The sequence below is a fragment of the Morone saxatilis genome, unplaced genomic scaffold (assembly GCF_004916995.1).
Source record: "Morone saxatilis isolate NCDOM2014 unplaced genomic scaffold, NCSU_SB_2.0 Contig10, whole genome shotgun sequence".
Classification (NCBI taxonomy): Eukaryota; Metazoa; Chordata; class Actinopteri; family Moronidae; genus Morone; species Morone saxatilis.
In genome coordinates this window covers 7,741,310-7,754,089 of record NW_023339652.1, presented here as the reverse complement: position 1 = coordinate 7,754,089, position 12,780 = coordinate 7,741,310, and the positions used below count along the sequence as shown (strand labels likewise).

General features: G+C 40.4%; 1 protein-coding gene across 1 annotated transcript in view; it reads left to right on the top strand.

The window, feature by feature from the left end:
* Nucleotides 1-12,780, top strand: part of LOC118338431 (IQ motif and SEC7 domain-containing protein 3-like) — a 101,116-nt gene that overhangs the window by 46,686 nt on the left and 41,650 nt on the right. The window contains 1 exon segment of the mRNA XM_035675732.1: nt 7,526-8,180. Coding sequence (XP_035531625.1) covers nt 7,526-8,180 — 655 coding nt within the window.

The window sequence follows — 12,780 nt, the reverse complement described above, 5'->3', positions numbered from 1 at the left end:
CTCTCTCTCTTTCTATCTCTCCCCCCATTTTACCCACATCCCGGGGCATCAGCGTTTGAAGAGATTCAATTTGAAATCCTGTCTTGCATATTTCACGAGCCCAACCTGTTTTTATACTCTGTTCTCTGTTGTTGCTTTTCAGACTTTTCATTGACACTGCATGGGAATGCCTGTGGTTATAATGGTCTGTGTCTATATACTTGCATACTGCAAGCAGTTTGTTCCTAAATCCTTTAAGGCGACTAGTCTTGTTCACTCTTAAAATTCCACACGATGAATAAAAGCATACCCTTTTACAGCAGGAGGCCGCTGTGTCTTGTTTTGTAGTTTCACCTCAACCTGTTCACCCTGTGATACAGATCACTTGCCCTCCATAAAAAAGCAGAGTGCCTGTGTAGGATTTTAACAAGAGCCAAAGGCTGATTCTCTGTTTTTCCAAGATATAAACTGGTTGACATTGATCTCTGCTCTCTTCAGTCAACTGCTGCTCAGAACGTATGGATTACATATAAAAATACAGAATTACTAACCGCCTCACTTTTATGTCACGTTTCTTCTCATTTTCTTGCCTCCTTCTTGCTAAATAGTGCTATTTATGAGCTATGTTGTGCAGCACAAGTGAGCGCAGTATTGATTGGCATCTCCATAACCAATCCATCACTTCAGAATTGATCACATGAGGTGAGCAGGAAGCACAAAAAGGACACCACCTACCATGCATCACTGCATGTCTACTCAAGGTGAATTTCTTAGTGCAGAGTTAGCCATGTTTGCTATGGTATCCTAGTTATTCTATACATATTTTATGTTTACGTAACCTTTGAAATAGGTCTTTATCATCTTATTCTTCCAGTTTTTGTACAAGATCAAAAAGATTGTATGGTTGTTTTAAAATGACCTTTCCCCTAGCATGCTTTAAGTCATACACAAGTGCAGAGGCTTTGACTTCTTGTCCACTGGGGGGAAAAAAAAAGCACAGATACTGTTAGACATGTGACTCATCCACTGCCTATCTCATGATTTAAACATGTCATGGCTATATTTGTTAACCATTCTACGCTAAAGCTTCAGTCAACGTGGCCAAAAATGTGCTGCCAGCTCTCTGGAGATTACACAATAAGCAGGAAGCATATGAAATGTTTTTTTCACTCCTTTTCTGGACTTTATTGTCTGCTTTGAAACGAGAGGGTGGTTCTTATGGGAGAGAGGGTGCTGCAGATGTGCAGGAGTAGCCGATGTATGTTTGACCTTGATCATGGAAAAGGCCCTGATGGATGCATTCGATTCCAGAAAATACCATACTTTTTCATTTATATTGTAGGCCTTTGTCAACAAATATTGGATGGATTGCCATGACATTTTGACATTCCATGGTTCCCAGAGGAAGAAGCCTACTGACTACTGATCCCCTGACTTGTCCTCTAGCACCCCCGAGAGGTTAATATGTATGGTTCTGAATGAAATATCGATATAATACGCTTATAATGTACTAAATCGTTTTTTCTAATTATGATGTGGTGACAAACGTAATTGCAGCCTGGATTATGTTCACAGAATTGTGTTTTGAGGAGTCGCAGGGGGATGCATGATGGCCGCACAAGGGACAGAGCCTAAACATAACCTTAAAAAAGTTTAATAATGCAGCAGTCACTGCAGTACAAGCAGATATTTTATTGCAAGATCTGATATATATTTGGACTAAGTGGTCAAAAGCAAAGTCTAAGATATCCTGACTTTTATTAAAGCTTTAACAATGGTGGATCCTACAATACCCATAATGCAGCTCTCTGCTTAGACTCTACCTGCCTAAATGCCCACGTCTCGAGCCTTTAACATCATGGATCTTTTGCACATCAATATTATTTGGTGTGATGACTTTCCCTTACTGCCTCATCTCCTCATTCCTAATGCAGTCATACCACATCTTAGTTAGCAGTTCACTCTCCCCACCTCCCACACACACACACTCACACACTTGTCTCTGGACACTAGTCTCCCACTGTAGCCCTGACCACTCACGCTAGCATATTATTTTTAAGTGACACAAAATAAGTGAATGTCAGCTGTAAATACATGTTCACAGGCGGGTTAACAAGCAGCTAGGTCATAGATCAATGAAAAGAGGTAGCGAAATATTGTTATGTACTCTTCATAATCGCTAATACTAAAGAAAAACCCCTCAACTTAACCTTGTGATTAGAGAGAATCAGAGTCATTTTGATGCTAATTTTAAGCTGACATTGTGCATTTTAATACCTCGTTTTTTTATCTTCTTAAAATAAACTGGAATGGTGCAAAGCTGAACTTAGATATTCATCAGTGTTAGATTGAAGTGAATTAGCTGAAATACAGAGGTTTTCTTGTATACTTTTGCCTTTTTCTTAGAGATTTGTTCCCTGTTAAGTGAAATAATGCAGCATTGTCGGACTGACTTTTTAATGTTCAACGTGTTACAGTGTGAATTCACAGCTGTGCACATGGCACTAAGTCATGTTTTTCCAGCTTGCAGAGACTGTGATGAATTTCAAATACACTCGGGTGATGTATTCAGCAAATTTACCCCATACATTACCCTCTGCATGCATTGGAAGAAAGAAATATGCTTATTTATGCAGGAGCTTCTGCTCTCCAGTCTGCCCCTGTGTTCTGCCTGATGAACTGATTAATTCTCTATGAGCTGTATAAGAAACAGATATAGGGGAAGCAGGAACGGAAGAGGAATTTAGTATAAGTGACAAGGCAACTGATTCCTGTTTAGTTTTAAAGAGGGATGAGAGGCACACAATAGAAATAGGCTACAAATATTACAATACAAATCAATCTTCTGTATGGCAAACACTTAAAATCCATGTCTAAAATTGGAAGAAAACTACTTTCTCGAGCAGGATATGATGGCAGTGAGTCGCTTCTTTGGGGATCTCATTTGCTATGACTTCTGCTGATGCGGTTTTCCTCACATAATGCCCTCTTCAGCAACTCTTTGGCTGCAGTCCACCAGAGGATAGACCCTTTGAACCCCACTAGTCACACGGGCCGATATCTCATCTCTGCTGCTGCACACCTACACGGTGATGATGCAGCAAAAGCTCTGCGATCAAGGTTAATGAAAGTCGAAGCAGCCCACAGCGACTGAGTTCACACTGAAGACATAATCAGTGGACCTCCTGCATAAAGATGGTGGTCTTCTTGTCGGATGTCATCACCTTTACAGTGCAACAGATGTAGTCAGCACCGGGATTTAACTTATTTTTAAATGTGAAGCTACAGCCAGCAACCATTTAGCTTAGCATAAAGTTTACCAACACCTCTGAAGCTTATGTGCCAAAATATGTCTTGGCTGGGACCAGAAACTTCCTGGCAACTGGTTACTTATTAACTAAAATGTCAAAAATATTCCTTTAAACCAAAACACACTCACATCTCAGGCTGCTGTGTGAGAAAGAGCAGCATTGCCAACATACTGTATATGGCACATGGGACAATAATTATACACTTGAATTTATACCTCCATAGCACTTAGTAACTTTTAGTACTGAAAGAGCAATCTTTGGTCTGGATCTGCAAAACATAATTGAGCCTTATACTACTATATGCAGATCAAGCATACCGGTAAGCCAGCAGTGTTGGTGGTAAGAAGGAAATTTCCACGTCTTTTTTTTTGTCAAAGCCACAGAGAGCCACTGGAGAGGGCCTAAAGAGCTCTAGAGCCAAAGGTAGCTTATCCTGCTCCACAAGTTCAAACCTCATTGCTTCTTTTTTGGTAATTTCTTGGTTCCAACAAACAGCCAAAATGTCTGTGAAAAATAAACTGTCTGTTCGTGATAGATCACGCCAGAAGAACTGAATAATGTCTTTGTCAGATGTCTCTGCTGCTGCCCTTTTGCTTCCTTTCTCTCTGCAAAAGAAATAAATGATAAGGATGGAAAGAATACAGCATCTCCTCAATGTTCTTTTGCTGGTGCTCAAAAAAAGGAGCACAACTGCATCTGAGCCACTCAAGAGAGAAACTACACAAGGTTGAAATAATTGTTCAAAATTATTAGGGAAGAATTTGTACAAGAACACGTTTGTGTAGTCATGACCAAGTCCAAATAGACTTGAGTCTAAGTCAAGAGTCCAAATGAGAGAGACAGAGTCAAGACCAAAACAGAAAAAAAAGAATGCTTTTGCCTTTGCCAGTTAGATGAGTTTTGGTACGATTGCAAGATTACTGCGGTCTTGTGGTCTAAACTACTAAACTGTATTTAAAGGAGAATGAAAAACCAAATAATTCCACTGTTGTTTCACCACATGTCCAAAAACTTCATATGTTCAAGTTCAAGTAACAAAACTCCATTAACAAAGTATTTTATTATTTTAACTCAAACCATTTTCCCTAAACCAAACCTTATCCCATAGTGTTGTCACATCATAAAGTGGATTTATATTTTTAAACAGTAATTTCTAAAGTTTTTTAAGGCACAGACAAATGATTATAAGGATGAGCTGGACTTTTACTTGTAATGGAATATTTTAACATTTAGATTTGACTTACTTATCTGTTCTGATACACACACGAATATAGAGAAAGCAAAAACTGCATTTGAGAGCACACTACACTCACACATAATCAGTATAAATATTGTATGTTTCACATCCCTGCAATGCTGCAAAATGACACACAATTTTAACTGCAAAGACAGCACGTATAGAAATTGTGTCCAGCCAAAAGCAGAATGAAGCCTATTAATGTTAAACTAATGGACATTTGCTGGTATCTGGTATTGTAACTTGTTGTCCGGGTGATACACTAAATAAACGCCCCACCACCACCACCACACACACCTGAAGTCAGGTCACACTACAGTACCAGCCTGTTAGCAATCATGGCAGAGGAGCAGGAGACGTCAGCAGACACCGTAATTATATTCCGGATAGAACGCACGGAGGCCGCAGCGCTCATCCGTCTTCAGTACTGACGCATGGGATGATGAGAGGTAGAGAGGGGAGTCATCCAGGGCTTGTCTCCGCCTCGTCAGTCACGTTGACACCTGGAACCGCTCAATCTCCTTACCTGGTTCAGGACGGAGTGGCAGGAATAGACGGTTGGACAGAGAGGATGACAGGAATGGATGACAGGAATGAGGATGAGAAAAGTTGCTATGCAGAGAGGGAGTGACAGACTTAGAGGTTGGAGTTGTTTACAGTAACTCTCGTGCTTTACATAAATATACACACATGCATATATTATGTTACCAGTGACTGCGCTCATGGTGATTTATTTACCGTCTCCCCTCACAAATAATCCTTTTTGAACACTTTATCCACAGTGTGTGTAACTTTTTTTGGGGTTTCCTTATCGGAATTTAGACTTAAATCCAGCCCAACTTTAGCCTATTGGTCGTCAGATTATCTCTCAGCAGAACAAGTGCTCCTGCAAAATGCAAATCGGGGGAAGGCTGCATTTAGATTCACAACAGTGAGTGGAAACATTGTGAGCAGAGATGGTAGGCTACATTCTCCTCCTAAAAGAAGTCTTTCTGTTTTTCCAGGCAGGTCTATTTTTCGCACACCAAAAAAAAGCTCACCTGCAGCTGAGCGTCAAAGCAGCAGACGTTATTTCTCTATTCATTATTCATTACTCATACGAGCTCTATTTTAGAAGCTGCAGACCCAGCTATATCCCCCACTAAAGATACTTTCTCTTCAAGCCTATGTGCTGCCATGTGTGATGAAAGTGAGAAGGGAGCCGATGCAGGAAGAGGGAGCAGACAGGATTTTTACTGCTCACAAATCTGTTTGGATCTTTCTTTTTAAGATGTAAGGCTTTGTACAAACAAAACACACTCTGGACATTTATATAAAATAGCAAAGTTTAGCCACAAATACACACATACATTTGGCGGGTTTGTAGGGGGGTTACATTCTTTGCACTTGTCCCTGCAACTTCTTCAAATACACAGATTGCAGCTGTTCAGACTGAAAGTTTGTCGTCTCTCTGAAGCCTCTTACCCCTCTGGGGAGAATCATGCCGATTTTTCTTCTCCAGCATTCTGCATATGGCAGCCTGAATGTCCTGATTTTATGCTCACTGACTCCAGTCTTATCACCATATACAAACTGGGTAATATCCAGCCAGGCCGTTGTCACAACCACTGTCAACTAGTGCTCAAATTCAAAATGAACGATAGATGAAATGATTGATGGGAAAATCTGCTGATACCTGATGCCCTGAATGGTGTGTGGCAGAACTGAACAACTGTGACAATGCTAAGGGAGGAAACCTGAGCAGGATGCAGCGTTAAATCTGAGAATTAATAATTTATTAGTCAGATGTTGCTTTTTGTTCATAAAAGGTATTACAGTATATTTATATCAAATTTTGCACATGCATTCATGGTGCTTAGAGGATGCAACATGATAAATTTGTTTTTTTTTTTGGTCAAAGTTTTTAATTTATCCAGTGAAATATCTCAGCATCTACTAACATATTGTACAGACATTCATGGTCCCCAGAGGATGCCCTGACCTTTCATCTAGTACCACCATGAGTTAAACTTGAATTTTGAGTGAAATGTCACAAAAACTATTGAATAAATCTTCATGAATATTTGGTAGAAACATTCATGTCCCCCTGAGGATGAGTTGTGATGAATAATGATGCCGGTCATCCCTAAACTTTATCAGGTTAAAATTTCAATACATAAGAAACTAATGACATTCCAATTTGCCTCAGCTATACTTTGTGTTAATTATCAAATGTTAGCATGCTTACATGCTAAAGAATTCTTATGTGTCGTGACTACAGCTTTAGCTTTTATTCTGTAGAGCCTAAGCTGCAGGGCCAGACGTTTATTCAGCAGCTGACAAAGAAGCTAACCAATCTTCCTTGGACTTAAATTGCACCACAGGAAAAAAAAGGGGGGGCTCATAAAAGAAGAAAGAAGAGTGTCTAGCCAGTCTTCAGAAACAAATCGAACCAAAACACAGATTCCCACCTCCCCTCTGCTTCACGCCGCACCTCCTGTTTTTATTACACCATAAACAGCCACCTCCCACACTAACACTCATACATGCAACTGTTCGCACATATACAAGCGCAAATATAGTTTAAAAGACATTTGTATTAGCTGCATGACAGTCCCCCCCCCCCATGTCTGTGTGTGTGCGTTGGGTGTGTGTCACTATTGGCTGTCAACGTCCTTGTTTTTTTCACATTTTCTCTCCTGAAGATTTCTGAAATAAATAATCGCTTTTGATCTTTTTTTCACTCCTGTGCACTGTGGTTTTTGTCAGCTGTTCTGTGCTGTACGTTTCGACTGCGTTTCATTGTCTGTCAGTGTGTAGACAGACAAGAGAAGCAGACAGAACAGAGCAGGTAGACAGATGAACTGGCCCTGCACACAGTTGGTAGCAGATTGAGTGAGATCATACAAAAAAAAAGAGTCAACTTCTTACCACTAACCCAGGCAGCCTGGAGAAGAGGTCAGAGCTCACCACGGATGCAGCAGCAACCTCACTCTGCGTTTTCTCCTCCTTTCTGCAGCGATGACCTTTCTCCAGACTCGTCTTTGGGGGAGGAAGGGAAGGGAGGAGAGGGGGAGCTGCAGAGTGAGGTCGAGTCACAACCACAACCACAGCCCCAGCAGCAAGAGACTCAGCCACAGACTCAACCACCACAGCCACAGCCACAGCCACAGTCGGAGCCCCAACCACAGAATCAACCTCAGCCCCAGCCCGAAACCAAACCTCAGCCTGAACCCGAACCAAAACCCCAGCCTGCAGCAGAACCCGAGCCCGAGCCCGAGCCTGAACCTGAACCTGAACCTGAACCTGAACCCGAACCCGAGCCTGAGCCCCAAGTCGAGGCTCCTGGCGAGGAAGCAGTGCAGGACGCCCCTAAAGCCCCTTCACCTTGCAGAGAGGAGCAGACAGTGGGGGAGCAAGAGAAGGAAAAGTCGGAAGAAGTTGTGGAGGCAAAGCAAGAGGGAGAGGAGGCACAGGCTGAGCGGCGCGAGGCCGGGGCAGCACAGGAAGAAGAGGAGGAGGAGGAGGAAGGGGGAGGAGCAAAAGGAGGTGGGGCGGGTAGGAGAGCCAGCCTGCACCACACGGCCTCGCCCTTGAGGGTGCAGCGCAACGGGGCCGGCTCGCACTCCGCCACCTCCGACTATGAGCTCTCGCTTGACCTCAAAAATAAGCAGGTAGGGTTGTGTTGGGGACGGGGGAGGGGTGAGGGTTGGTGTGTGGTTTGGGTGAGGGGAGTGGGAGGGCAGCAGGTACAGTAACTTTGGCTTGTGTGTATTGTACGTCTTGTGGTCTGACATGTTTGTGATGTTTAGTTTTTTTGTCTGAGGAGGAGGACTTTTGGTTTGGGGGGGGAAAGTTGGTGTTTGATGAGACTTTTTATTTTTGTTTGTTTGTTGTATTGATCGCTTTCGGCACTTCTAGACTTCCAAACTGTATCAACTAATGATGAGCTTCCTTTTCTTCATTATCATTAACCATTCATAGTCATTGCCATGTCATCATCTCATCGTCATCCTCACATGGTTTCATCTTTCACCAAGTCTGGATTGTGAAAGTATGTTTTGTGAGAGTACTATATCATTTATCCCCAGGTATTTCACTGCTGTGCTGTAATTTACTAAACGTAGAGTGGCTCATGTGCATTCACTTTTAGGTTCAGGTCTTATACACTGTATTATTTTGGCAGCCTTGCATACATACACATACACACGTCAGGGTAAAATAAAGACAATTTGCAAACAAGTTGCATTTGTATAAATGAAAAGCCTGTTTCTCTGCTGCATTATGAGATACTCTGGATGATGAAAAGCCCTCATTTCCACTGAGAAAATGCATGCGACTGTTATCTGTTTTCATCTTATTACAGGCAGTTAAACCGATTTTGTCTGAAACTGATGTGTCTATGAACTGTGACTGTATTTAAACATGCATTTCCATGTTCTCATGTTTGTGTTCTTATCATGCTGTCCATCAGGGGCTTGGAAATCATTACATAATCATCTCCATTTCAAGAGCCATCAAACGTTCGCCATCCGTTTTCATTATCATCCATCTAACCAACATTCTTCAGTCCATGAGTCTTCGACCAGGTAAGGCAGCAGAGTTTGGGTCTAACTTTTGAGGCTCCTGATCAGTTTGTTACAGTTGCAGTTTAAAGGACCACTCCACCGATGACATTTAGTTTTCCCGTTACATGAAACCTCTGAAGTTGAACAGTTTGCTTATATTACAAAGTTGGTGCAAAGGTGTGGGGTTTTAAAGAAGTGGGCATATTTAGGAGGCAGAGATGGTCTAATGAAAAACGCTGTTATTTTGCATTAATGGAAGTTTGGGGTCCAGAGTTTTTGGAACATGATCCAGGGACTAAAAGGCAAGGTATCTGCTTCTGCTGCTTCAATTGTGACCAGTTTTTTCTTTCTCATGCTAGTCCCCCAACCTTAAGGAAGTGTAACACAAAATGGATGGAATACCTCTTCAATTCCTTGTCAATTTTCAAGCAGAAATGTGAATCTTCTGCTGATTCCAGCTCCCCAAATGTATATTTTGTGTGGCCTTTCTCTGTTTTATAACAATGTGAATTTATTATTTTTGGATTATGTTGGATTATGAACTGTTGGTAGGACAAAACAAGACATTTGAAGGCATCAACTTGCACTGTTGGACATTGTAAAAGGGATTTTTCATTGTTTTCTGACATTTAATTGAGCAAACCGGTATTTTCAGATTAATTGGAAATGGAAATATTTGTTAGTTGCAGACCAGAATATAACAAATGCACATCATGTACATTTTGTAATTATTTTACAATGTTTATGGATTCATTGGTTTCTTTATGGGGCACAAATGTTGCTGACCTGCCTCCATTAAGTTTTGACTTCCATTAAAGTCTCTGTAAGTGTGGTGTGGCGCACTTGACCACTTAATCAATAACTCAGAACAATCAGTAAACAGAGTCGCCCTGGTGTTAAGTGTTTCTCAGCCTCAGGGCAGCATCCATAGACTGTGAAGATAAATCTATTCAGTGGTGTGAGGGTCAGTGTCATTTGGATTGTGTCCCTCTGTGTCAATATTTTGTTAAATTCAGTGAATGAGAAGAAACCTATAAGATTAGCTACCGAAGCATTGTGGTGGATGTTTACTAAAATCCATCTTCCAAGCAACTGGCCGCTGAAACTAATGCATTTGAGTGAGATGGTTGCTTTATTTCACTCTCCGTCAGCTCCATTTTCACCCAGTTTTGCCTTCATTTCCTCACTCTTTTTGCTTTCCTTTTCAAGACTAAAGGTTCTTTTAACATCGGTTCGTAACCCTCCCTCTCTTCTCCATTCTCACTCTTTTAATCTCACATCTGAAAGTCACTATCTCCCTGTCAACAATGCAGGAGATACGAGATCAGCGAGATTGATCTTCTGTCTGTACAGTAGGCTGGTGCAGGGGCTTGATGCCTCTACGGATCAATGTCAGGGTAATTGGATCTGTGAGCGATACCTTGATTGCTGGGGAAGAACCTCATGACGAAGTAGTTAAGCGTCAACTCACCTCAGCTAGAGCGTTAAACCTCCAGTTCAACTTTTTTCGTGTTTTTTTTTTCAAACTGATTTGAATTTAAAATGTCATTTAATGTTTAATTATGCCCTATAGTTGAACGCTGGCAAATTAGCATGTTATTTTCATGCTGTAGGCAATTCTGTGCATTACATTAATATGCATTTCTGTTTTTGTTTCTTCTTTATTGAGATAAATGAACAAGTACAAATTCCTTGTTCCATACATAATACAAAAAACACTTAAAAAAAAATTCTTAGCCGCGGCTTAGTGAGCTTCATTATTCATTTGCAAATTACGTTAATGACATTCTAAGTAAAATCATGAACCGGAGCGTTGAGCGCTCTTTACAGCCTCAGGAATAATAGAAAAGGAACTAGAATGAGTGTACTCTTTGAGCTGCTATGTGAAAATCAAGAAGTTAGGCTTTATACCTGTAAATTTTAATTTATAAATATGAAATTTAGAAAGGTACAGTTGAGAATTAGAATTTATGTCATTTTCTAGGATGACAAATAGTAGAAGTTTGCAAAATAATATTACATGTTAATCAGTAAGACTGTAAATAAGAACACCAAAGTTCCAAGAAAGTCTTACCGAAAATTACCTACTGAAATTAATTACCGAAACAAAAAGACCAGCCACCAGTACCACCAGTACACCAACTTGTCATTAGCTTGGATTTAGCAAAAACTTAGCAGCCCACAAACCCACTGCCATGGGGGTCACTCTGGTTAGTCTTAACGCCAACTAACGTCATCTCAAGATCATTTGAATTCCTTTTTAAATTGTTTTTATGTGACACAGTGTTTCTCAGACTCATCTGCATTTCCATTTGCTCTGAGTCAATTTACACTCTCTCAGCCAAAGCTTTAGGAACACAACACTGGTTTTCCCCTGTTTATATAGCACTGACAAATTGACCAAAAAGTTGTTCATCAAAGGGAGAGGCCTCGGTCTTTGCTGACTGCGAAGCCTTTCGTTTTACAGGATGATGAAGTGATAGGTGATGAGTCCCGATTTTAAATGACTACTTCTGCTCTGTAATTGCTGCAAATCTCCACTCGAGTAAATAAATCAAAAAGCTAATCTCCATTAAGCAAAGCATTTAACAGTTAAAGGTTAAATTTGATGGCTTGTATCCACTCATAAATATCCAACTTAAATGCACAAGTGCATGGATCTAAGAAAAGGGCTATCATTCAAAACTTATTTTCTGTTACAAGAAGTTCAACAGTTGCTTTTCTTAAAACTGCTGATGCAAAAAGGAATGGATGAGCAAATCTAATGACATTGTACAGTAGGTCGCTGCTGAGAACAGTGAAAATGTATTATCTCATCAAATTTTTTTGCCACTTTGACTGTCAATATCATCCTATTTTTTCATTAATTCCTGGTTTTTGTGTGCGTCAGAGTGAGTCTTTAAGTAACCACTGACCTTTTGCGGTAACTGGCTTTGGTCAAGGATGAATCAGCTTAACAGATCCCCATCTTCAGATGACATCAAGTTTTTTATTGTCATCCTCATTTTGTAATACAGTCAGCATTAGTTGTGTCCCAGTTTTGCGCTTATATAATCATCTCATTAATCATGCAGATGTTTCTGTGCTGTAAGACAGTGTGCATGAGCTTGAAAGCTAATAATCATGGCTTTGCATTTTGCCCCTTATTTCTGCAGCACATGAGAGCTGATAATCTGCTGTTTTACTTACACCCATGGAATCTTGATTTGGGGCTAAACTGATAAATTAATAGTTGAGTATGTCTGTATGACTGGTATTGACATTTCACAATTTAACAATTTTTAACATATTGTTGCTGTCTTGTAAAACTTTAATGTTTCATGAGTGAACAAAAATAACATTAAAAAAACCATTGTCATAGAAAGCAAATCCCAAAATGTTGAAAAATTTAAAAACAATTAACCTAACCAATTCCCCACAAACTGTAATTTTAAATACAATGTCAGTACTTTGAAAACATCACATACTCACTGTGCCTGCTATTATATATATACTGAACTCTAAAATCTAAATTTCATAGACTTCTATGGGTTAAGAGGGTCCTAAAAAGTGTCACAAGTAAAATGTGTCATGCAGCTTTAACATTGCTAAGCAGAAGGTTAAAGCAGACATGTAATGCCAGGTTATCTTAGGAAATTCTCTTATAATGCTCAAAGGAAAAGAGAGGGTGTAATAATCATGGCTCATGACGCTAAATACCAAAATC